The sequence below is a fragment of the Jaculus jaculus genome, chromosome 6, assembly GCF_020740685.1.
Source record: "Jaculus jaculus isolate mJacJac1 chromosome 6, mJacJac1.mat.Y.cur, whole genome shotgun sequence".
Taxonomy (NCBI): Eukaryota; Metazoa; Chordata; class Mammalia; order Rodentia; family Dipodidae; genus Jaculus; species Jaculus jaculus.
The window spans coordinates 162,892,483-162,916,093 of NC_059107.1; the positions used below are offsets into that span (position 1 = coordinate 162,892,483).

General features: G+C 51.0%; 3 protein-coding genes across 12 annotated transcripts in view; 1 reads left to right on the plus strand and 2 right to left on the minus strand.

The window, feature by feature from the left end:
* Positions 1-1,700: 1,700 nt before the first annotated feature.
* Positions 1,701-7,147, minus strand: Cdpf1 (cysteine rich DPF motif domain containing 1). 10 transcript variants are annotated; one of them, XM_045153430.1, is made up of 5 exons: positions 7,125-7,142; positions 4,998-5,098; positions 4,269-4,381; positions 3,540-3,651; positions 1,701-2,267 (listed from the first exon to the last, which is right to left on the minus strand). In XM_045153430.1, exons 3-5 carry the CDS (start codon positions 4,379-4,381, stop codon positions 2,133-2,135), a joined length of 360 nt encoding a protein of 119 aa, XP_045009365.1. In that variant the 5' UTR covers positions 4,998-5,098; positions 7,125-7,142; the 3' UTR covers positions 1,701-2,132. The 10 variants fall into 10 exon arrangements, with proteins under 10 accessions (XP_045009365.1, XP_045009364.1, XP_045009361.1 ...); XM_045153429.1 differs by lacking the exon at positions 7,125-7,142 and adding an exon at positions 6,839-7,019; XM_045153426.1 differs by lacking the exons at positions 4,998-5,098; positions 7,125-7,142 and adding exons at positions 5,145-5,320; positions 6,839-7,019.
* Positions 7,148-12,133: 4,986 nt separating this feature from the next.
* Pkdrej (polycystin family receptor for egg jelly) lies at positions 12,134-18,511 on the minus strand. The gene has a single exon (XM_045152271.1). The coding sequence runs from the start codon at positions 18,509-18,511 to the stop codon at positions 12,134-12,136; it is 6,378 nt and encodes a 2,125-aa protein (XP_045008206.1).
* The window catches only part of Ttc38 (tetratricopeptide repeat domain 38), a 38,122-nt gene continuing 33,020 nt past the window's right edge, over positions 18,510-23,611 (plus strand). Inside the window, exon 1 of the mRNA XM_045152272.1 lies at positions 18,510-18,747. Within this exon, the coding sequence (XP_045008207.1) occupies positions 18,510-18,747 (238 nt within the window). The remainder of the gene's footprint in view (positions 18,748-23,611) is intronic.

Below are 23,611 nucleotides of genomic sequence, written 5' to 3' on the forward strand. Positions count from 1 at the left end.
AGACAAGTGAGGTGTATCTGCCTGTGTGTGCACTGCCCAAGCCAGCCTCTGCTCCTGAGCCACGCACAATTTATCTGCAATGTGTAAATTTGCCCCTCAGCCACACGCCTCCACAAGAAGCACAAGCACATGTCTCGAGTCATTTCTGCCCACCGCCTCCTAAGCCCTGGGTCAGGAACACTGACTTCAGTGTTTCGATCCGGACAGCTAACTGGTCCTGCTTAGTTGCTGCCTGCTCTTCAGGGACTTACTACCAAAGAACTGTGGCAACCAGGACCATTCTGGTGTCTCCCATTCATCACTTCCAGTATCCTGCCAAATTTCTTCTTGGAGTGTTTTTGTAACAACCTCTGAGGTTCACAGTGCCAATGTGTTAGACCCCTAAGGGGAGAGGGTTCGACAGACACTCGTGAGGAGTTGCACATCTCCAAAGCAAAGACTGTTCTAGGCTTCTTGCCTGTGCTCACGACATCCTCAGCGCCTTGTTCTCTGAGACGCAGGCGCCTGAGGCCCTCTCTTCTGTGGTAAACACAGCAGCTCCTAATCAGAAGTGTTGAGCGGCTCCAGGGTCCTCGGGCCGCAGGCTTTTTCCGGGTGTGGAGGCACTCGGGACCTCAGGAACCCAGGTGTGCACAAAAGGGCAGACGCAATTTTCCTCTTCACACTAAGTGGTTTCAGGCACTCAGAAAATGGCTATAACACAACCTTGATTTTTTTTTTAATAAAGTTTTGGATCTTCGTTTTTCAGTTATAAGATTGAACTGACCATATGTATTGATTAATAAACTGAATTTATGGGAACTCATGTTTGGTATGTCCTACTGTAAGACTTATGAATGTAAAGACTTAATTTCAGAGTACAGTTTTGCCTTAATGGTTTTAAAAAATAAACTTTAAAAAAACTAGTTGGTGATCTTAATGTTCATACCCATATATTAATGCTACTCTCACTTTTAGTTAGAGAAACTTCTCTTTTCAGATAGCAGTGACCTCTGGAATGACTCAAAAGGCACCATAGTGCTGAGAAGTGATGGAGTGCTCAGCACTGAAGCATCTCTATCATGCCTTCCAAGGTCCATTGCGGAAGAGCCAAAGGGAGGGTAGGACTCCTTACAATACACTTTTCCAGACACAAAATGGCCTGGATATCCATGACCTCGTAGTGCCTGGCACTACTAACACAAGACCCTCATAACAGGAGGAACAGATGACATCAAAATAAAAGACTAATTGAGAGGGGAAGGGGATATGATGGAGAGTGGGGTTGCAAAGGGGAAAGTGAGGGGGGAATTGTCATGGTTTATTGCCTATAATTATGGAAGTTGTCAATAAAAAGTTAAAAATTAGTTGATGAGTTCTAAGTAATGCTAAGATGTATTTGGTTTCATAGACAAGTTCCACTGTACACTCAATTGACCATATCCTTGCATACAGTCCCCTTTTTGGGGGGTGTTGGGGTAGGATCTCACTCTAGCCCAGGCTGACCTGGAATTCGCTATGTAATCTTGGCCTGAGAAGATGAAAGGGTGCTTTCTGAGGTCCTACACACTGCTGGCCCAGTGTCTACAGGACCATCCCTACCTGCTGCTAGCCCAGAGTCTGTGTGATCATCTCTACCCACTGGTCCACAGCAACCATGACGTCACCCTGTCATCTGGACCTGCTGCTGGTCCAGAATGGAGACACTCTTCAAACTACTAGCTGATTTGTTCATTTAATTTATAAATATAACACGTGGTCAGGATTTAAAACATTTTATACTGTAAGGCCTTGTGTTATATTATACCAGGATGTGAAAGTTATCTACCTTCTGGCCTTGTCACTGGCTTGGAGGCAGCCTCAAATGCCAATTCCTTACAGTCAACTCCATATCATTCTACCGAACTCTAAAGCCCTGGCACATCTGGAAATCTTCCTAAAGTACATTGACAAGATGTCCTGGCCAGCTGTGCATGGCAGCAGGCTTCCCCTTTTCTGACTCCAGACATCCACGGAGGTGGTCCTGGAGCTCTGCTGTGTCCACTTCTGACTGTTGTCAGTCTCCACTGGCTCCCAGCCTTTGAGCTACGGGCGCTGACGACTAAGCACTCGGCTCCCAGCCAGGGTGCACGTGGGCTGCACTTGTGCCACCATCAGGGCGGGCTGGAGGGCCTCTTGGCGGAAGCTCTCCTCTTCTCCACGTCTTGCCGGATTTCCTGAGGGAAAGCGCTGATGTTCTCCTGGACACAGGGGAGGCAGAATCTCTTGGAGTAGAACAAGCTGCATTCCTGCAAAAGGAAAGAGCTGATACCTGGGGACATAGTACCGCCTCTCCTGGGCCAGCCCTGTACCACCTGCACAAGCCTTCCCAGAAGGCACAGGAAAGACGATGGACAGAGTAGCAAGAGGAAGGAGGGGGCTATGGGCTGGCAGGGAGTCCAAGAGATGAGCAACACAGGCCTGGCCACCGAGGGTGGGGACTGCTGGGAGGGGACAGCAACTCCAGAGGACCCTGCTCAATCCTAAGGAAAATGACTGTGATGGGCCCAAATCACACTGAAGCTGGAAAGCCTTGGGTCCTCCTGCTTCAAGTTGTCACAGAGGGCAGGGGGCTTGGTGGCCACCTGGTGCTGGGAGCTACAGGGGACAAGAAGGACAGCCCTGCAGGCCACAGACTGAACAAGTAAATGGCAGGAGCCAGATCTGTCCAACCACACCCATTCGTCACAGCCTTCCACACTGGAACTGCTGACATCCATCCTGGCACCTGGCACACAGCTCAGAACAACATTCCCTAGTCCCCGCTGGAAATGGACATAGGACTAGGTCTGGTCCGAGTGTCATTGGCAGCTATGTGTCACTCCTGATCACACCTTTCAAATTCATGGAGATAAGCTCCCAGGTCCCTTCCTGATGCTGGGGACACTGTTACGGCCATTACAGTCCCTTGAGGATACTGGGTGTTGAGGCTGACAGAGGCACTCCCAGTCAGCACTGCCTCTTACAGACTCGTTGTAGAAGAGAGCAAACACCTAGGCACCATATTTGGGCATCTCTGTCCTTCCTTCTCTTCTTAGACGCAATGGAGATTTCCCCCGCTACTACCATCCAATCAAAGGTCAAAGTCCAAGGGGTGGTGGTGATGGCTTCTCAAAGACTGGCTCTGTCCCACTTGTCAAGTCTTCACCTCCACCTGCTTCTCCATGGGCCTCAAACACTCTCTTTACCATCCTCCCTCCAACTTGCCTGAGCTGAGACTCCTGCTACAGGCCATCCATCAACCCAAGCACGGAGGGAAGAGCTGACTGTTGGGAAATAGGGACCCACTGCTGATGCTCAGGGAGTCCTCAGATCCTGGGACTTCTCTGGCCAGCCTGCTAAGAATCTATTCCTACTCTTTACCCAAGCACAGACCCTCAAAATGCCTTCACTGGCCTCTGACCTGACCTAAGGCATGGGGACAGCTGACCTCTCTGAACCACACTCTATCCCCACCTGGTGACTGGGAGGCTCCCAGGTCCCCACAGGAAGGCCAGTCAGTCCAGCCTCAGTGTACCCACCGGACCCACACACACCAGCCTTCTGCAAACGCTGCACCTCGCACCCAAGACCAGGAACTTGGCCTTGTCTGGTGAGAAGGGGTCCTTCATGACGTAGCTCTCCTCCAAGAGGCTGTGGGAGAAGGGAACACTGCACTGTGAATAGGAACCCAGGCCCACACACCTACCTGAGCTCAGAGTGGGGGCCAGTCCACCATCCCTGTGAGGTGTGGTGGAATGGCCAGCACCTGGGGCCAGAGCCTTATCCCCATCGCTGTATCCCGTGTCAGCTTTCCCACACATGGTATTTGACGAAGGACAAGCTCTGGACTGCAGAACAGAATGAGAGCCATCTCCACCCCTGGCTGGCGCAGGAAGACCCTCAGGAGCCAGCCCTCATACCACTCTCCATCACACAGCACTACAAGGGATATGGGTATTCAGCCCCAAAAGTGTCAGGGGTACGGATGGCAACAGTGTATGGCCTCAGTGAGGAGGACCCATGCCCCACTGCTGCTGGGAGTCCCAGCTTGACCACAGGGCTTCTACCCCGGAGCGTTGAACTCTGGGCTGCACCTACGGGTGGGGAGGGAGGCGGGTCCTGGCAGCCCTTTAGCCTTGTCTGGAACCTCTTCAGGATACACCAGAGGCAGGGGAGGGACAGGCCTCAAAGCCAACACGCAAGCTAGAGGTCATACCCCACGTAACACCTGCCAGGCAGCCCTGGACAGAGCCTTCCTGTGCACTTACACAATAGCCTGGGTATTAGGGGGCTTCTGTCCCACATAGCTGTATGGAGCTGACAAGGTACACAGCTGGCACTCAAACATACCCAGTGGACGGTGGTCAGCCTCGGACACCATCTGCAAGACCAAAAGACAGTGCAATGCATTCAGAACCAAGAGCACCCCAGCCATCTCAAAGACCCCCAACTGCATATCTCACCTACAAAATGAACCCCCTCCAAGAAAAACAGCCTGCACAAGTTCACAGCACATAGCAGGCCGGCTTAAAGTCATGCAGGATTTACAAGTGCACAAGGTGGAATATGTGCTGTCCATGAAACAAGTCTCGGACTTTAACAGGTTGAAATCAGAGCATGTTCCCCAACTCCCAGGTAATTACATTGGCAATCTGGAGCTGCACGATATCTGGGGCTGAGGATGGATCTCTTGGTAAGAGCACTTGCACAGGAAGTATGAGGGCCTGAATTCAATCCCCAGCACCCAGATCAAAACCAGGTGTGGCCATGAACCCTGTAACCCAGTGCTTCAGAGAGAGAGAGACAGGAGACTGGGGCTCACTGGTCATTCGGGGGTTAAACATCTCCAAGTATAGTGAGAGACCCTATCTCTAAGAGAAGAGTAATACAGAGGGAAACCCAACAGCTTCCTCTGATCTCCACACCCATGCGCACAGAGCATGTGCACACACACTGCGATTTCAGGAAAACCACTACATGTAAGTTGAATAGTTTACCTCTGAAGGAACCAGTGTGGTAGTGGAATTGAACTGTCACTTGGACAGGACCTGAATCACCGGTGAAGGAGGATACAGATGACGTTAGCCTCTGTGTGTGCCTGTGAGGAGTTACCTTGATTAGGTTCATTAAGGGGGAAGTCCCACCTCCACTGTGTGCTGCACCATTCCATGAGCTGGGGTCCTGGACTGTTCAGAAAAGAGGGCTAGGTGAGCAGCCACATTCATCGCTCTCTGCATTAGCTGGGCTTAGATGTGAGTTGTACTGATCCAGGTTTCCTCAAGATTTGCTCCACCCTCAGCTTGAGGCTATTCTATGCCAGCTTACAGAGAAAGATATTAGAGGGTGGGAATGTTGTACAGTTGGTACAGTGCTTTCATAGCATGCACAAAGCCCTGGGTTCCATTCCCAGTGCTGTTAAACCTAGGTGTGATAGATAGGCTGGAGGGATGGCTTAGCAGTTAAGGCATTTGCCTGCAAAGCCAAAGGACCCAGGTTTGATTCCCCAGGACCCACGCTAGCCAGATGCACAAGGGGCGCACACATCTGGAGTTCATTTGCAGTGGCTGCAGGCCCTGGCACGCCCTTTCTCATTCTCCCTCTCTCTTTTCTTTTCTTCATCCTCCACCTCCTCTTTCTCTGTCAAATAAATAAACAAACAAACCTGGGGATGGTAGTGCACCCCTGTAATCCCAACACCTAGGAGGTGAAGGGAGGAAGATCAGACACTTCAGGTCAGACTTGCTGTACAGTGAGTTTGAAGCCTGCATGATCAGATACATGACACTTTTTCTCATAAAGGACGGGGGGATGGCTAGAGAGATGGCTTAGTGGTTAAGTCACTTCCCTGCAAAGCCAAAGGACCAGGTTCAACTCCCCAGGACCTATGTAAGCCAGATGCATTGCACAAGGTGGCACATGTGTCTGGAGTTCACTTGCAGTGGCTAGAGGTCCTGGTGCATCTATTCTATCTGCCTTTTTCTGACTGTCTCTCTCATCTAAATAAATATATAAGAGAGTGGCAGTGGGTGTCATGTTGTCCTCATCCAGCTGCAGGCTCAAGCAGGCTCTAACCCTTGCCCAGCTGCAAGATACCTCTAATGACACTATTCCTCCTGGACAATGCCTTCCACTTTAGGTAGTCCATTTTTGGACTGGATGCCAGTTTGTTTGCCCCAGGGCATTCTTTGCTGCCCTTCCCTGGCGGTTTGAGGCTTTGTTCCTTGGGAAGAATGGCGCACCCTCTCCCAGGTCTGCTCCCTGGAAGGCTTTCAGGTCTCTCAATCTGCCCTCTTTCCCACCAGCACTCAGCGCATGATGGTTAAGAGCCAAGTCAGTGTGTGAAGTCCCTCATCTCTGTGGCGTATGGCACCATGTAGCATTTCATTAAAATTTTTAACTGGAGGGCTGGCTTAGCAGTTAAGGCGTTTGCCTGCAAAGCCAAAGGATCCAGGTTCGATTCCCCAGGACCCACGTTAGCCAGATGCACCAGGGGACGCACGCGTCTGGAGTTCATTTGCAATGGCTGGAGGCCCTGGGGGACCTATTCTTCCTCTCTCTCTCCTTCTCTGTCAAATAAAAATAAAAATATTTTTAAAATTTTAGCAGTATTCTAATCTGCCTAGATGGCGCTCCCCCCATGCTCTCAACTGCGACTGAGCCTCCGAGGCCCTGGTCTCGTTTTAGACCGCTGGCTAGCGGACCCCTGAAACCACAGCCGGCTAGTGGGGGGAAGAAATCTGGGCTGGGGGGATGGATCAGGCGGCAAGACCTGCTCGGGAAGTGTGCCACGTTCGTGGATTACCCACCCGGTCTGGTCGCTTTCAAAATTCCCACACACCTCGTCAGCCGGCCCGGGCCGCAAGCTATGCCCTCCCGCGCACCGCCAGGACCTCGTCCCGGCTGTTGCGACCGCCAGAACCCGGCGGGACGCTCCGCCTCCCGCGCCGGCCCCTCCAGTCTCTCGGGGGCTTCAGGGCTCTGCCTAGAGACCCAACCCCGCCCCCATGTCGCTCGCCCCGAGCGCTACGCGGACCGCGGCCTTCGGTCGGTCCCTAGGAGGGCCGGGTCCGACGCGGGCCCGCTCTCGGGGCTCGTCCCCGCCGCGCCCGGCCGCGCGCACTCACCTTCTCCCGCCGCCGAGCGCGCGCCGCATCCCACGGCGCCTGCGCGGCCACGGGTCCGCCTCGGCCCGCCCCTGACGGCCCGGCCCCGCCCACGCACGCTAGGCCCCGCCCCCGGGCGCTCTGCCGGCCCCGGCGTGAACGCGCGGGGTGGGGCCTCGCAAATCGACTTCCGCTTCCGCCGCGCTCCTCAGAAGCCTGTGGCGCGTGGCCTGAGCCTTGCGGAGGAGCCCCGAGGGGTGGCGAGGGTGGCCTTAGCGGGATGCGCCCCGAGTGACCCTCTCCCTCAGGCCTCACAGTGGCCTGCGGCGCCCTGTCGTCTGTGCCTCACCTTCCCGGCCCCGACCTGCGCCAGTCACGCCACCTTCCATGAGTTACCCCCTAGGCGCCTGGTTACCTTGGGCACGGTTCCTTCACCCTGGCACGCTCGTCCTGTTCCTGGACCCTTGCCAGTGAGTGACAGGCTCCCTTCTGCGGCGCATAGGGACAGTCTGAAGCCAAAGACTCTGGCTTAGGTTGTGGGCTCCATTCCTGACCAGCTAAAACTCACAAAGGCCCTGTGAACTCACCTGCGCCCCCGAGCCCGGGAGGGGAAGACCTGCCTGAACCTCAGGGGTCGTTCTCTGCTGGCCTGAGCCACCAGCCTTCAGTCTCCCCTGGTCTCCCATCCTGACCACCTTCTACATGCTGCTGTTACAGTGGGGTCCCCAGAAGTGATGAGTCAGTCGGGTGGACTGTTGTGGTCGAAAAGAAGCTAAAAGTTGAACTGATTCACTGAGTTACTTTTAAGGGTCATTTGTTGGAGAGCCAAACTTACTTTTGTCAGCAGATGGAAAAATCCTAAAGAGAGAACTATCTTCGTGGCCAGAGGCATGATAAGAAGGAAAGAGTTTAGGCTGAAACAAGGTAAAGTGGAGTTCATTGTTAGGGTGGCCTGATGAGAGAAATTGGATATGAAAATTGCCCAGTCTTGTTTGTTCTCTTGCCTCTCCCCTTGGCTATGAAGACTATAAAATGGAAATAAAACCTCAGCTCGGGCCCAGAACTTATTTGGAGAGTTATCTCAAGCCTTTTAGCCCCTGGGTAATCATACTGGCATTGGAGTGATCTTTCAGAGAACCTCTGCAACACTTATTGAGCAAGGTGCTGTCTCTGTTCCGGGTACACCACAACTTTTCCCCTCGGTGGATCAAGCCACATTTAAAGCTACATCAGGTTGAGGGCTAGAATTTGCACCTGTCAGGAACTGAGACCTGCAGATTACAGGAAGCATTTTAATAACACTGGAGACTAGAACTACTCAGACCTGGACAGGAATTAGCCAATGGATTGGTTTCACTACTCATCATGATGGCTTCAACCATGTTTACAGAAATGATGTGACTTTTCCTGGGGACACATAAACAAATGTCTCTTTGTTCCACATACTGATGACAGATCAATGAAACAATTCTACTCATCTTGTGTGGCAAGCCAGTGAGCTTACTGGGAATAGTTACAGGAGCACAAGTGACTCAATTAGCTTCACTGAAAAGCCTCCACTTTATGAGGGAGGCTCACAAAAATTTCAACCTCTGCAGTCCCGTGAACAACTTGGAGGCATCAGAGTCTCCTCCCACCCAGCACTTGTTCACGGCATGGACAACCTTGTCCAGGACCAGTGAATCTTGAGCTTCCAGAAGGCAATGCACTGTGAGCTTCCTGGCTTGTAAACACCCTCCAGGAGGGAAGGTCTCAGTCTATAGGAAACGGTTATGCAACATTCCCTCTTCCCATAGCTCTTACAATTCTTTCCATGCCTTCTTGTGTGGTGTTTCAAGGACTTTGGAGAGGGTGATATAGAAATCTGATTATTTTCTTGCATTTATGACTGGGCATTGGACTATTACCCCACAGGAAGAGGCAATTATTCAGAGCAGTTTGAGTAGTTACAGGTCTCCTCAGTAACTATCACCCATTACAGAAAGTTTCTCTCCACACTCAGGACTAACAAGAGTAATTCATGAGCAAAACCACAAATGTTTAAAGGCAACTTGCCAGGCACCTCACATCTGTAATAACTAATGATATTCCATAAACACACCTTAAAGGTGTAAGTCTTCACAGCAAAACTTTAAGATACATGGACACACACCCTCACCTCTGAAGCTACAGGAGGGAAGTTCTCTGTATGAAAAGCTTATTAGGCTGTTCTGAGATAGAAAGGGGCTAAACTGAGGACCAAACAGCTGTCATGTACCCTGTGCAATGGAGACAGCTGGGATGATGGTCCTAGCCGCCGCCAGCTGTGCCGAAATGCCCTGCTATGTGTCTGGAAGCACAAGGACAAGACTGGAAATTGTCATATCCATAACCTTCAAAAGAAGCCTGTATCTTTTATGTTTTTGATACTCTGTCTTCCTGGTAGTATTATTTGTGTGTGTGTGTGTGTTGTGTACATGTTTGTATGTGTGTGTGCATACAAGTGTGTGTGTATTTGTGTGAATGCCAAAGATCAATGTTGGGCGTCTTCCTCAATCAATCTCCACCTTATTTATTGAGATAAGGTCTCTGACTGAACCTGGAGCTTGCCAATTCAGTTAAATTGGCTAGGCAGCAAGCCCCAGGCATCGTCCTGTCTCTGCCTCACCAGCATTGGGATTACAGGCATACGCCACTGCTGTGCCCACCTCTCTTCAGGGATGTTGGGGATCTGAACTCGGGTCTTCATGCTTGTGCAGCAAGTACTTTACTGAGCCATCTCCCCAGCCCTCCCTGACAACATTATAATTGTCATCTTCATGTTTCTGACAAAAGGAAAAACCTTTGGACTCCTCTTCCCCCTTTCCCAGAATTCTTGTGAAGAACCTTGGGGCTCTTCTCTGCTAGTTTCCATTTTCACAAGGAAAAGGAGAGCAAGCCTCAGTGGGCACCTCCATACTGTTCTGGTTCTCACTCAGGTATTACTTCCTGTGTCTGTACTAGGCCCTGGGATCTGTGTCCTGGACTGTTCCACCATCCTGTCCATAGTGCCTCCCTGAGGTCTCCTGGGCAGGGTCTGCTCACTCAGACCCTACATTTATGCCACAGCACTCCCTGACTCATCAGGAACTTTCTCACCTGCAGTATAGTCCTGAGTCAAGAGGTATCAACTTGTGTCGTCCATGGGAAACCCTTCCCTCCACCCGTGGTGCTTTCTTCCTGTGATGGGAAGCCAGCCAGCATCACCCCGAGCCTGCCTCAGTCCTTGAGGAGGACCAGAGACTTTAGTAGCTGCTAAGTTGGAGAAAATGATGGGCATACCCTCCCACCAAGCGCAGGGCTGCCATTGTGTGCCTGCTGGCCATGTTTACCACCTCTAAGGGCAAGCACTGCATGCAGCTGAAGCTTGAATCCTGTGGTCTGTGTCCACTGGGCCAGTGCACTTGACTAGACTGCAGCCAGTTTCTGTCTATAGGAAGTAAATGCTTGGCCCAACACTAAGTCTCTCAACCTGGTCAGAAGTCAGTGCTTTCTAACAGGTGTATACTCAAGTAGACCAGTGGGCCAGCTTCTCATGGCCACAGAAGTCAGGCCATCCAGGTCTAACCTTCTAACACTTGCTGGCCTTATGGAGCCACCAGAGCTCTTCATGTCCTCCCCAAGCAGAGACTGAGGGTATCTGGTTCTCTGGAAGAGACGATGGAAAGTGTGCATGGGGTAGGGGGAGAGGGAGCATCAGTGACCACTTGATTTGGTCATTCCCCTTTTCTGGCCCTTGACTTTGGGGGCAGCTACTCAGTGTGTCTTGGTCTCTCACATAGAAATCACCACACATCTTAGAAGAAATCTCACATGTAATTCAGGTGAAACTTTAAGTGCCACCTACATAAAGGAACACACTTCTGGGTGAAAATATAACAGACATTAGCCCTTATTTCTCTTAAACAGTAAATAATTTACATTTTCCTAAATGATCCATGAGGGCATAAGTAACCAAATGCCCGGGTCCTCATGTGCACAGCACTAGTTTCAATCCATAGAGTATGTGCCCCATGTCAGTGTGACCATGTATATCTTTTTGTTAATAAGAGCCATGTTTCTTGGTCAGCACATGTTATTAAAGTGCTCTTGAGCTGCATAACCTGAGGAAAGTAACTTGGAAGCTTTATTCTGTTTTTCCTTTTGTTTTTTCGAGGTTGGGTTTCACTGTAGCCCTGGCTGACCTGGAATTCACTATGTAATCTCAGGGTGACCTCGAACTCACAGCGATCCTCCTTCCTCTACCTCCCAAGTGCTGGGATTAAAGGCATGTGCCACTATGCCCAGCTGAAGCTTTATATTTCTGTCCCCTGGCTCTCATCTCTGCATTCTCATGCTCATGAGCCAGTCCTGGAGTTGCCCATAGGATGCCCCCAGCCCTGGCCTGCAGGAATTGGGGTAGGGAGCCCATGGTCCTGGTTGGCAAAAGGGACTCCCAGGGAGGCCAAGAAGTCTGCTGCTGTTCAGAGATGGTTGGCCTCAGCCGAATCCAGCATTTTTCCATGGGCAGTGAGGGATGCCTTGCAGCTTCCCTGGGGTGAGCCTTCTCCATTTCATATGCATGCCACTTGAAAAATGCTTTCCCCAGTGGCCACCTTCCTCTCACATCAGGGGTGCTACCACCTCGTCTAGATTCACTCAAAATTTCTTGGGAGCGTAGGTGAAGAAAAAAGTTACCAGTATTTGCCCCTGCCATCTTCTCCCCTCCACGCTGGGTCTGAGTCGGTGGATCTCACGCCTCTGCACTGCTGCCGGCCCCGAAGAAAGGAGGGCAGCCCTGAAGCCAGAGTCCCGGGGTTCCCGTCTGGAAGGAACGCACTCTGCTACCCTGCTCTCTCCCTGGCACTCCGGTCGACTCTCACATTCTTGTTCCTGCACACCTGTGTCAGAGTAGAGGTCCTCCCAAATGTAGGGGTGTGCAGAACTGAACCACTAGACATTCCTTAGTCCCCTAACCTGCCTACTACACATTTGGGGACACTCTTGCTCGTGGGTCTCAGAACCCTCACTGATCAGAGAACGAGGTAAACCATTTTCTTCCCGTTGATGTTTCTGGTCTTCAGCCCTAGGTACTGGCGGCTGTTCTTCTCTGGCTGCCCATACAGCATGCTGCTGCAGAAGTCAGGATGGTCTGTGGTCTTTGATCGGAAGGTCAGAAAGCCAAACACAACTCTTAGCTTGCCACACAGGTAGGCCATTGCCTCTACCTCCTCTGACGGTTCTTCAAACACAGGCTGTTTCATCTCCTCGTAGGCAGACAGGATGACTGCCTGAAACAAGTTGATCAAGATGCATATCATCACCAGCATGAAAGATGACAGGAACAGAACCCCAAAGACCCTGTTAGTGGAAAATTCGGTGTTCTGAAAGGCTGAGACACAGTAGGAGAAGACCGTCTGAGTGGCATGAATCATACTGCTGTAATTCCATTCATGCTGACCAAACACCAGGTAGCCAAAAGCCACATACACGAAGAAGTACACAGAAACCACCAAGGCCATGTGGAAGATGCCAGGAAGGGCAGCCTGGATGGCGCTCTGAGCCAGGCGCACATCATAGAAGAATCTAGAATACCGGAGTGTCTTCAGGATGGTGAGGAACAACAGGAAAGCCAAAATAGTCCTCATGGTATGGTCCATTTGGGAAACTGCATGGAAGGGAATGAAAGCTTCAGGGTTTGACAGGTGGAACCGAATCATGTCTGTGGCCAAGAAATGCTTCCTAAGAAAGACCATGATGAGCATGGTAAACAGGCATTTCAGAGCAAAGTTGAGCAGATTGTATACACTTCTTATATAGGAGGCTCGTTCTTGCTTGATGACATAGCCCTCATCGATAATGTAAGCAAAAAAGAAAATGAGTATGGCCACGTACAGGTAGATTTCTGATGAGGTTTTTCTGTTGAAATCAGCAAGGGAGAAGGAGTACACAGAGAGGCTGGAGTTGACAGGCCCTGACAGAGAGACCTCGAACACCACCGAGATGCTGCATATCAGACTGGCATCTGCATTAAAAGTAGTTAATTCCAGAATCACAGCCCATGTCTTCTCATCAAGCCAACTTTCCCCCTGGAGTTCCTGGAGCCTCAGTGTAGAATTAAATGTCTGCTGTTCTGGGTAAAATAAGAAGGCATACCCTCCAGATCCATATGTGTGTAACACTCCGTAGGAATGGTACACCCACTTCTTCTCTGGGGGCTTGTAAATAAACCCGTCATTTTCCTTGTCTGTAGACCACTGGCCAACTTTATTCCAAAAGCTAGCATAGTCTTCTCTGTCTTCTGGGTCGACACCATACTCTAGGTGACAACGAATCTCTCCTGAGTTGCCGTTCTGCACAAAGGTCTCGGCGGGCAGGCACCTTTTTGGGCTAGGTTTGGCTCTCACTTGCCTCATGAGTGGAAGACCAAGGATTTTAGATGAGGTGTCAAGGAGGAATGTCGGGTTCAGGTCATTGTGTAGCAAAGGCAAGAACACGTTGTGGAGCCACGCGTAGATGTCTTCCAGCTTGGTCACAGCAGCCAGGTCCATGGAGAACTGGTGGCGGATGGACTGGTTATAGTAGAAGGTGTCGCTGTGGCGCAGCAGGGCGACAAGAAGCAGCAGAAGGGCGAGGAAGATGAAGTGGGTCACGAGGTAGCTCAGGAAGAGCAGGGCCCGCCTCCTGATCCGCTTCTTGCGTCGGAAAATCCGGATCTCGTCCTCAGTGAGGGGCTGGTACATCCGCGAGCGCTGGATGGAGACGATGCGCTCATGGAGCGCTGCCATCTCCTTTGGCGACAACTTCGCTTCCGGGAGCTTGATCTCAGAGTAGCGGTACTTGCTGGTCCACGAGAGGTTTTTACAGTACTTGAGTTGATTTGTCCTGGCACCTGACCACAGCATAATCTTACACGGCTGCACCAGGAAAACAGACTGACAGAAGGAGCACAGAGATGCAAAGAGCCACTCCATGGACTTGTCATAGCCGTATGTGAGGCCGTAAAACACAATGAAGAATGACGACACCGCAGAAGCAGCGAACACCCAGAACCAGGCTATATAAGCACACCACCAGGGCAGGACGATCGGGAGCTTTCTCTCAGTGTGCTCATCCTGTCTGAAAGAGGGCGCTCTCAAAGAAGCGTCTTGATTGTTAGCTTTGTTACTGTTACTGAAACTCATATTAGACTTGCTGGTCATTGGGGCCTTGGCCTCTGCTTTCTTACTGTGTGCTTTAATAGTAGGCCCAAAGGCTTTTGGCTTTGCTCTGGATGGGGAAATGGGTTTCTCAGCTTCCACGGCGCGATCCCTCTCAATTTCATATGCATACCACTTGTCCAACCGCTCTTTCCAGGGGTTATCTTCCTCTGACATCAGGGGGTGCTTCTGAGGTGCCACCTCCTCTGGATTCACTCGAGGTTTTTTCTGAGAGTAGGTGAAGAAAAATGTTATCAATAATTGCACAGGGATTGTAATTATGACGCTTTCGATTCCTATCATCATTGACCTCATGAGGCGCCCTTCTCTGGACCCACTTTGTTCTTTTTTGTTGAGATTAAAGAACATGATGTTACAGACAAGAGAGCTCAGCAGCATGGCGAGGCAGCAAGACAGCCTCTGGAGCCTGTTGAATGGCTCAGCAACAACGCTGGAGAAAATGGAGAACCACATGTGGTTGTGCTCCAGCCGGTTGGACAGGTCAATCAGGAAGAAATCCTTTCTTTCCAGAGGCTGGTCTGGTTGGGTAGCAGGAAATGTTACGTCCAAAGTGGTGTCCACAGACAGCCACTTCCGGCACATGAACAGCCAAATTTGTCTGCTGAACAGGTTTTCCACCTTGATTCGACTCAGGTACCAGCTAGGTGCACGGCCCTCGTTGTTGTGCCACACGCGAATGGAATGGATGTCCCCCAGATCACTTTTCGTCGTTAGGAGGAAAGTGTTGATGCTTCCTCGGTAGAGAGTCGTAAAATATGGGTGGCTTAAACAATGCACGTCGCTGGTGTTCTCGGTTCCCTGAAGCTGGACAAAGACATTGGCTCTGGTCCCAGACCCCCAGCGACTCCCCGTGAAGACAGTGACGAGATAGCACATGCTATCATAAGGGTCATTATCGGGCAGAACTACTACGTGGTCCCACAGAAACTGGTCCATCTCATCCCTGTGCAAGGCCCAGAAGGCCAGCGCCATGTATAGGAACATAATGAAAAGCACAGCCAGGAGGGTCACAGGGTTTTGGTGAAGGTTCTTAATGACCTTTAGCTGCAGATCCACAGGGTTAGGGATCACGATCACCTTGGCTGTCACGTAGCGAGTGTGCAGACGGAGGTTGGTCAGTCTGATTGAGCTCAGCTGCCGCCTGCTCCTCCTCACATTCCTGCAGACACAGTGCACCATCTTCCAGGTGGTCTTCTCGCCCAGCGCACAGGTACCTTCTTGCCAGTCATTCTGGATCCCGTACATGTCCAAGCAGCCAACTGTGAACAGAGCAATTCTCACTAGCTGGTCAGTGGGCTGTAGGACAAAACGAGGTGCCTGGAGGACCACAGATATGTGGCACTTGGGCGAATGGCTGCGCTGAGCTATGACCTGAAGCAGGGATGGTGACAGGCAAACCACACGGGCCTCCTTGACTGTGCATGTTGGGTCAAATAGGCTGCTCTGGTTGGCAGTGGGGGGGGTGTCATGAGGCACAAGGAAGGTGGCCACCAGATCAGTGGGGGTGACCTGACTGCCTGCATACACCGACACCTTGAACAACACCGTCACTTGGGTCACAATGTGGAGCAGCACCTCCTTAACGCTCCTGCTGTCCACCTCAAAGCTAATGCCACCTGTCGTCATCTGTGAGGACCTGGCCCCCTCATTGCTGGGGCCCACCATGACATTAAAAGTTGCAAAGGTCAGGTGTTTCCTGGTGAGGAACACATCTGCTACATCGGGTGTGATCTCTATGACACTGCCATTATCTGTGGTTCCTGTCATTCGGAACCCAAGCACCTCTGCAGAAGTGTTTTCTAGATAACTTAGCCAAGGAAAGGGATCATCTGCAAACTCACAGAACATCATAGAAACTGGAGCTTGTGCAGGCAGACCGAGGTCCCTGCTGGCGTTTAGGGCTGCGTGGAAGCAGTTTGGGCACTGTTTCTTATTTCTGAAGGCCTGAGTCACATCCCACTTCTCAACTTTCTCCACATACATATTAAAGTTGGAGGTCCTCAGTGCCGTGATCCCACTCCCTGGCACCTTAGTAGCAGCTATTGTGTCTGCCAGAGATTCTACTACGTAGAAAGGATCTTCGAACACTTCGTAGGGTGTCAACAGTTTAAGGATGTTGGACAGACTCATGAATATGCCAGTGCTCATGGTTTCAATCCTGTCAGAGTGAACACACTTGTCTTTGCGCTGGCACCTTTGCAGGGCTTGGTTCGCTTCCCACAGCCTCACCGTGGCACGCTTCTGAGCAACTGGAGTGAATTCTGAGGCTTTCTGAGTTAACTTGGTAATCGCCGTCACAACCTGGCAGATTTCATCCAAAGTGCTCACAGGGAGTTCGAAAGACTGATTGACAAGGTGCTCTCTCAAGCTGTCTTTGCTCTTTTGGAGAGTAAGGTCCACTTTCAGGTTGTTTAAAATGGAAGCTACTATGTATAGTAAGTAGCCTGCAGATAACCAGTCCTGCTTTTGAAGCAAAGTCGACAGCAATGAAGTCGGTCCCTCAGTGAAATTACGCAGCTGAGACAACACCATCTGGGAAGGGTTTCTGTCTGTAGGAGCCCCTACGGTGGCATACAGAGTCACCTGGGTAAAGGATCCCAGGGAGTCATAAACCTGAGCATACATCTTCAACTTGTAACGATTCACCAGCTGGCCAACAGGGAGAAAGGTCGGGGGTGTTGTGGACCTTGTCCCCAAGTACAGGATGGCCCCCAGGGTATTCTCTGTAACAGAATTGATTCTGCTGGTGCCATCTAAATCAGCAACTATTACTTTGTACGTAAGAGGGATGTTCTTATCCTTAAAATTACTACACTTGATGACAAATTTAGTGAGAATTGCAATCCCTTTAGCTGGATTAATTTTGCACTCTCCAACTTCAGGACCATGGTTAATGACAAAGGAGTACCTCAAGTCCAAGGTCACCCCACTCCAACCTGCTACCTGGAGAGAAACCCAAAACCTGTCTTCCAAAAAGTCCGTGAAGGCAAAAGCTTTTATAGACAGATAAGCGCCATCCCTCCTGGTAACAGCTTGTCCTACCCAGTCAAACATCATCTCATCACCCGTGGGAGACAAGATGGACCAGGTATAGAGATCCCTACTGGTACAACCTGTGCAATTCAGGGACAAAGAAAACCTGTCCGAGATAACCAAAAAGCCGTCACAGTTTTCAATGCATGAGATGTGCGCGGTGGGCATCGTTCCTTGGAGCACGTGGACTGTTTTATCAGAAAATGCGGCTCTGTCGCCCTTCCTGATCACCATTCTGAAATGATAGCTGCGGTCTCCTTTAAGCGTTTCTGGAGAAAGTGTGAGTAGAGGGCCTGAAGCCCAAGGCCAGTCCAGCGTGGTCTGCTCTGTGCGACAGACGTCCTTGTTGGTCACTGCTACATGGCCTCCAGCATAGTTGCCTGGATTTGTGGTGCAGTACCAAGAGAATTGGACTCCCTGTAAGGGGTCTTCCAGGCTGCCCACGTCTGGGTCGGAGGACATGGTTCCGTTCAGAACCAGTCCCTCTGAGAAACGAACAGTCTCCTTGGCATTCCCGAGAAGAAGGGCCTTCAGGGGGCTCATGACCACCAAGACGTGGATGGCGTCGGACTTGGTGAGCGGGGCCTGATCTTGGTCCGGCGGGAGGACGGTCAGCGTGAAGTTGACCAGGTACAGCCCGCAGGGCAGGGAGAACTTGGGGATGTGGGTGGAGGCGCCCAGGCCGCCGGGCCCGGGCTGCGGTAGTCTCAAGGGCCGGCTCCAGTCGGGCACGTCGTGCTCCGAGGCCACGGCGTAGAACCGCCAGGCCAGCTGCGAGCCGCGTTCCTGCATGCAGTCCCAGCGCGCGGTGGCCTGCAGGGTGACCTCCTCGGCCCGGGGCAGGCGCACGAGGCCGGGGGCCTTGCGGTTGATGCTCGCGTCCAGGATGCGGCAGGGGCTCGTGTGGCACGACGCCACGGCCCACGACCCGTTGCCGGCCATGGGCGGGGCGCGCGCGGGGGCGCCGGGGGGACAGCGGCCCGCGTCGGCGGGGAGGACGCCGGCCTCGGGGGCCGCCGGGGCGCCGGCCTCGGGGGCCGCCGGGGCGCCGCCCGGGACGTCCGCCGGCCCGCCCGGTGCGCGAGGGCCCGGGGACCGAGGGACGAGAGCCAGGCCCAGGCCCAGGCCCAGGAGCAGCAGCGCGGGCCCCGGCCGCATGGCGCCCGCCCGGAGCTGCGGGGCGGCGGGGCAACGGCCTGGCCTGCGCGCGGGGCCCGACCCCGACCGCCCGGCCCCGGCGCGAGCGCAGCGGGAGGGTCGGCGCGGGCGTCCGCGGGCGGCCACGGAGGCCCCAGGGCAGCGCCGGGGACAGCGAGGGCTCGGGGACATCAGGGGTCCAGAGACCCAGGACGAGCACAGAGCAGCGGTGGCCAGGGAGGCCACGGGGCAGTGGGGTGAGTTGGGTCTCCAGGAAAGCAGAGACAGGCTAGGTCACCAGGCTTCTGGGACAAGGGCACAGGCCGCTTCCCTCTTTCTTTTTCCCCACACAAGTGTGGATTTCAGAATTAGGGATTGCTAAATAAGGGTAAGGCTTCGCTGCTCCCCTTCTGAATTAAGTACACCAAGAAAGCTCCTGAGCAGAAATGCCACTCCCATGAGAAAACCAGTTTTCAGACAACGCAGTCAAAAGGCCTTGACCGTGAGCTTCTTAGCAAGGGTTCAGGGAGGTGGAGGCCTACTTTGATTTTTTTTGTTTTGTTTTTTGTTTTCCCAGAGGCTAACCTGGTATTCACTATGTAGGCTCAGGGTGGCCTCGAACTCGTGGTGATCCTACTACCTCTGCCTCCCGAGGGCTGGGATTAAAGGCATGAGCCACCACGTCTGGGTCTACTTTGAGTTTTTATCTCAGTGTTTGTTTTTGAGACCAAGTCTATGAAGGACTTGCTGTGTGGTCTATGTTGACCTCAAAGTGAAGATCCTCTTGCCTCAGCCCCCAGTACTAGGGTCACAGATGTGTGCTACCACATCTGGCCAAAAATGGCTAAGGTTTTTCTTTTTCTGTTTTAAAAATATTTTTATTAAGCCGGGCATGGTGACGCATGCCTTTAATCCCAGCACTCGGGAGGCAAAAGTAGGATCACAAATTCAAGGCCACCCTGAGACTACAGAGTGAATTACAGTCTGAACTAGAGTGAGGCCCTACCTCGAAAAACCGAGATATATATATACATATACATATATGTGTATATATATATATATACACATATATACATATATATATATATATATTTGAGAGAGAATGCATGTGCAAGAGGCAGACAGAGAGAGGTATGGGTATGCCAGGGCCTCCTGCCACTACAAACGAACTCCAGACACATGTTCCACTTACTGCATCTAGGCCTATGGGTACTGGGGAATTAAACCTGGGTGACATCAAGTTTCTTCAAGCAAGTGCCTTGAATCATCTCTCTAGCCCAGTTTTTTCTTTCGAGGGGTATTGGGGATCCAACCCAGGGCCTCTAACACGGTAGGCAAGAGCTCTGCTACTGAGCTGCACTTCATCCTCTAGTTTCCTGAGATTAAACCTCAGGTTGCTGATTCTGGGCATTTCTTCTTTTCTAAGTATTTACAGCTGTTTCCTACCATACGCTGTTTGTCTGCGGCCTACATGACAGTTGTGGTCTTGTTACTGTTCAGTTAAAATAGTTGGGATTTCCCAAGTGTTATGGTTTGACCCATGGATTATTCTAAAGGGTCTTGTCTAATTGAAGATAGCTGGAGTTTCCACAGAAACCTTGTGATTATTAAATTGTATTTAGTTCTGTTATGAACAGAGTGTAGATTTCTAGGGATGTTTATTCTTAAGTTTGAAACTTGTTTTAAAGCCCATCATAGACTGACTCTGTCTTACTGTATGTCTGATGTGTACTTGAAAGAAAATGTATATTCTGTTGTTGAGGAGCTGTTCTTCCTGGCTGGGGGTTGAGCCTGCACCTCATGTATGCTAGCAAGTACTCTACCATTGAACTCTATCCTTAGTTCCACCCCACCCCTGCTTTTAACTGTTATTTTGAGACAGGGTCTTGCTATTGCTCAAGCTGGCTTTGAACTTTCAATCCCGAGTAGCTATGATTACGGGCATGCACTGAATCAGCCCAGCCTAAATTCTATATTGTAATGTGGAGAGTCCAGTATGATGCAGGGGATTGGCAGCGCCACACAGAGTCCTATGTGTTTCTGAGTGTATTAGGGTTCTCTAGAAGAACAGAACTGATAGAATGAAATGTATTAAAAGGGAATGTATTGGGTTAGCTTACAGTAGTCTAACAACAGCAGTTTGCAGGCTCAAGAGTCAAGGAACCCTGTGGCTGCTCGGACCACATGGCTGGAAGCCTCAGCAGTCCCAATCCAGCACTCAAGACTTCCTGGAGAGCCGCTGGTCCTCAGTCCACGGTGGAAGACTGAGAAACTTGGTTCCAACACCAACAAGGATAGCCGGACAGGAAAGACACAAATGCCAATGAAACACACACCAGCCCCCAGCACCGAGCCCAGGCACAGCTCAAGCACTCTGCCTACCTTTAGGCTGGAACTCCAGACCTGCCCCCAGTGGCATGGCCCCTCCCGCCTAGCAGGAGTTGGCCTGCTAGGGGAGGAAGCTACAAACTTAACTTTACACCTGAGTCTATTGGGGGACACCAACTCAAACCACCACACAGAGTTTTCATCCAGCTTTAGTAATTGCTGGGAGAGGTTAATCTACTATGGCAGAGGACTTGCTCTTTCACTCCTGTCAGTTTTCACTGCCCGTTTTGGGATTCCCTTGGTTAAATGTTTGTGCGTTTGAGTTATATCTTCCTGATGGAGTAGCCCCGTGTCTGTCAGGCTCACCCGGCAGGTAGTGCTGAGGAAGGACCAGGCCCACTGGTTCCTCCCAAAGGGTGGAGGAGGAGGGTGGGTGTCGACGGCCAGGAACACACCAAGCCGGGAATCTTGTCGAAGCAGGATCTCACTTTGTTGTAACAGGCAGGTGCTTATATAGCGTTGAGAACGAGGGTGGGGATTTTAGGATGGGGTGAGGTGTAAGGGCCAATAGCATACAGCGACTTTTGAGATGATTGGTTCTCAATACGCGCACACGCGGGAACTCTGACTTCCTACCCAGAAGTAGCGGCCAGAGGCCATTAGGCATCCTGCTGAGTCATAGCTGGCCAGAGATAGATCGCCAAACTTTAGCTAGGCTCAGGAAGTTCTACTAGGCCTCACGTCCAGGCCTCTCAAGGCCCAACACGTGTCGTTATGAAATGTGTCTATATGGTAATAGTCTTTGTCTCGAAATGTTTTACCTGATTTTAAAGAGACTCACAAACCCACTTTTATACAGCATGTCTGTCTTCATTTATTAATTTCAACCTATTGATGTCTTTATGTGTAAAATGGGCTTTTAAAACATTTTTTAAAAATGAACCTTGACTTTTAAAAAACTTTTTGTTCATTTTTATTTATTTATTTGAGAGTGACAGACAGAGAGAGAAAGAGGCAGAGAGAGAGAGAGAGAGAGAATGGGCACGCCAGGGCCTCCAGCCACTGCAAACGAACTCCAGACGCATGAGCCCCCTTGTGCATCTGGCTAATGTGGGTCCTAAGGAATTGAGCCTTGAACCAGGGTCCTTAGTCTTCACAGGCAGGCGCTTAACCGCTAAGCCATCTCTCCAGCCCTTTAAAAACAGTTTTATCTTTGTGTGTATATGTGTGTACATGTTTGTGTGTGAGTACAGGTCTTGTGCCACGGTGCACGTGTGGTCAGAGGACTGTCTTGGGTGTTGGTCCTTATTTTTCTGCCTCTGTTGAGACAGGGTCTCTTGTTTACCACTGCATGCAGCAGGCTGGCTGGCCTACAGGTTTCTGGGGGATTCTCCGATCTCCACTTCACATCTCCCATAGGAGCGTCAGGACTGTAGACAACTGCTGCAGCATCTGGCTTTATGTTAGGTTCTGAGGATCCAACGCGAGATCTTCCTGCTTGCACAGTAAGCACTGTGTCCCCTGAGCCCCTCTCCCGCCTTTGTTTTTAATCCCCAGGGCTTTTGTAGGTAAAGCCTAGTAGAGGTTTCTTCCTGTGTACTGCGTGTCAACCTTTAGAGAAGTTTTCAAACTATCACCAGGTAGTGCCATTATGAGGCAGTTACTTAGGGTGACTAGGCCCCCAAAGTAAAAAGCAGGACAAGTCTGTCCTTGCAGTCTCTACTTTGCTAGAGATCAGAGAAGGATCTCTCCTCTCATCTCTTGCTTAAAGGAATTCCCTGAGTCTCTTTTTTCCATAAACAACCCGAGTACCTCCTTGGGAAAGAATTCTTCTTTCTGAGAATTAAGGTTTAAATCTGATCCTGGCATTGTGGTTGATTAAGCTCAACCCTAAAACTCGGCATGATAGCTGGCCTCTTCCTGAGCCAGCCTCAAGTCCAGACCAGCCAGCTGTCTCTCAGACTGGCCTGAGCCTAAGGGTAGAGACCACCACAATAAGATTATAAATAAAGGCATGGTAAAGCTCACCTTTGATCCCAGCACTCAGGAGCCAGAGGTAGGAGGATTGCTGTGATTTCAAGGCCATCCTAAGACTGACTAGTGAATTCCAGGTCAGCCTGGGCTAGATTGAGACTCTATCTTCAAAAACCAAAAACTAAAATAAGATTATAAATAGATGCTCACCAGGCGAGCATGGCCTGGCACTGGCTGTTTATCACTCCTAACCCTCCAGGTCCTTGCTCTGGTAAGTCCTCCTTGTCTCCGTGCAGCTGGGCGGGGGCGGACCTGCTCCGCATGAGCTCTACCCTCGCCTCCCTCACGGCAGGAGCTCTCTGTGCTTCCTTCTCTTAATCTAAAGCCTCTCTAAACCTTATCCTCTGGTCCGAGGATTTTAATTTTTTTAAATTCATAACGTAAGAATCCAGGGTACCCCAAATTTATTGATATATGTCGGTGTATTGGCAAGGAACCCCAAAGGTCCCACTTCAATTATTGATAAGGTCGAATTTCAACTTACTATATGTGTCAGTTACTTTTCTTGTTGATGCAATAAAACCTGACAAAAGCAACTTAATGGAGGAAGGGGTTCTTTAGGCTTCCCATTTAAGGGGTGTGGTCCATTGCTGTAGTCAGCTCCATGTTTCTGGGATGAACTCCAACGAGACACAGTTTATGGGAGGAAGGAGCTTACTTTAGGCTAACAGACCCAGGGGAAGTGCCATCAGTGGGAGAAGAATCAGCCTCCTATTCATAGATCTAAGCAGAGAGAAACCACAAAACAGCCAGTAAACA

Excerpts from the sequence above, each read along its gene's own strand:
- Pkdrej (XM_045152271.1), bottom strand. The coding sequence starts at position 18,511 with ATGCGGCCGGGGCCCGCGCTGCTGCTCCTGGGCCTGGGCCTGGGCCTG.
- Cdpf1 (XM_045153426.1), bottom strand. The coding sequence starts at position 5,237 with ATGCAGAGAGCGATGAATGTGGCTGCTCACCTAGCCCTCTTTTCTGAA. Across the intron at positions 4,382-5,144 it reads TGGTGCAGCACACAGTGGAG|ATGGTGTCCGAGGCTGACCA; the intron begins GTGGGACTTCCC and ends TTGGTCTTGCAG. Across the intron at positions 3,652-4,268 it reads CCTAATACCCAGGCTATTGT|CCTCTTGGAGGAGAGCTACG; the intron begins GTAAGTGCACAG and ends CTTCTCCCACAG.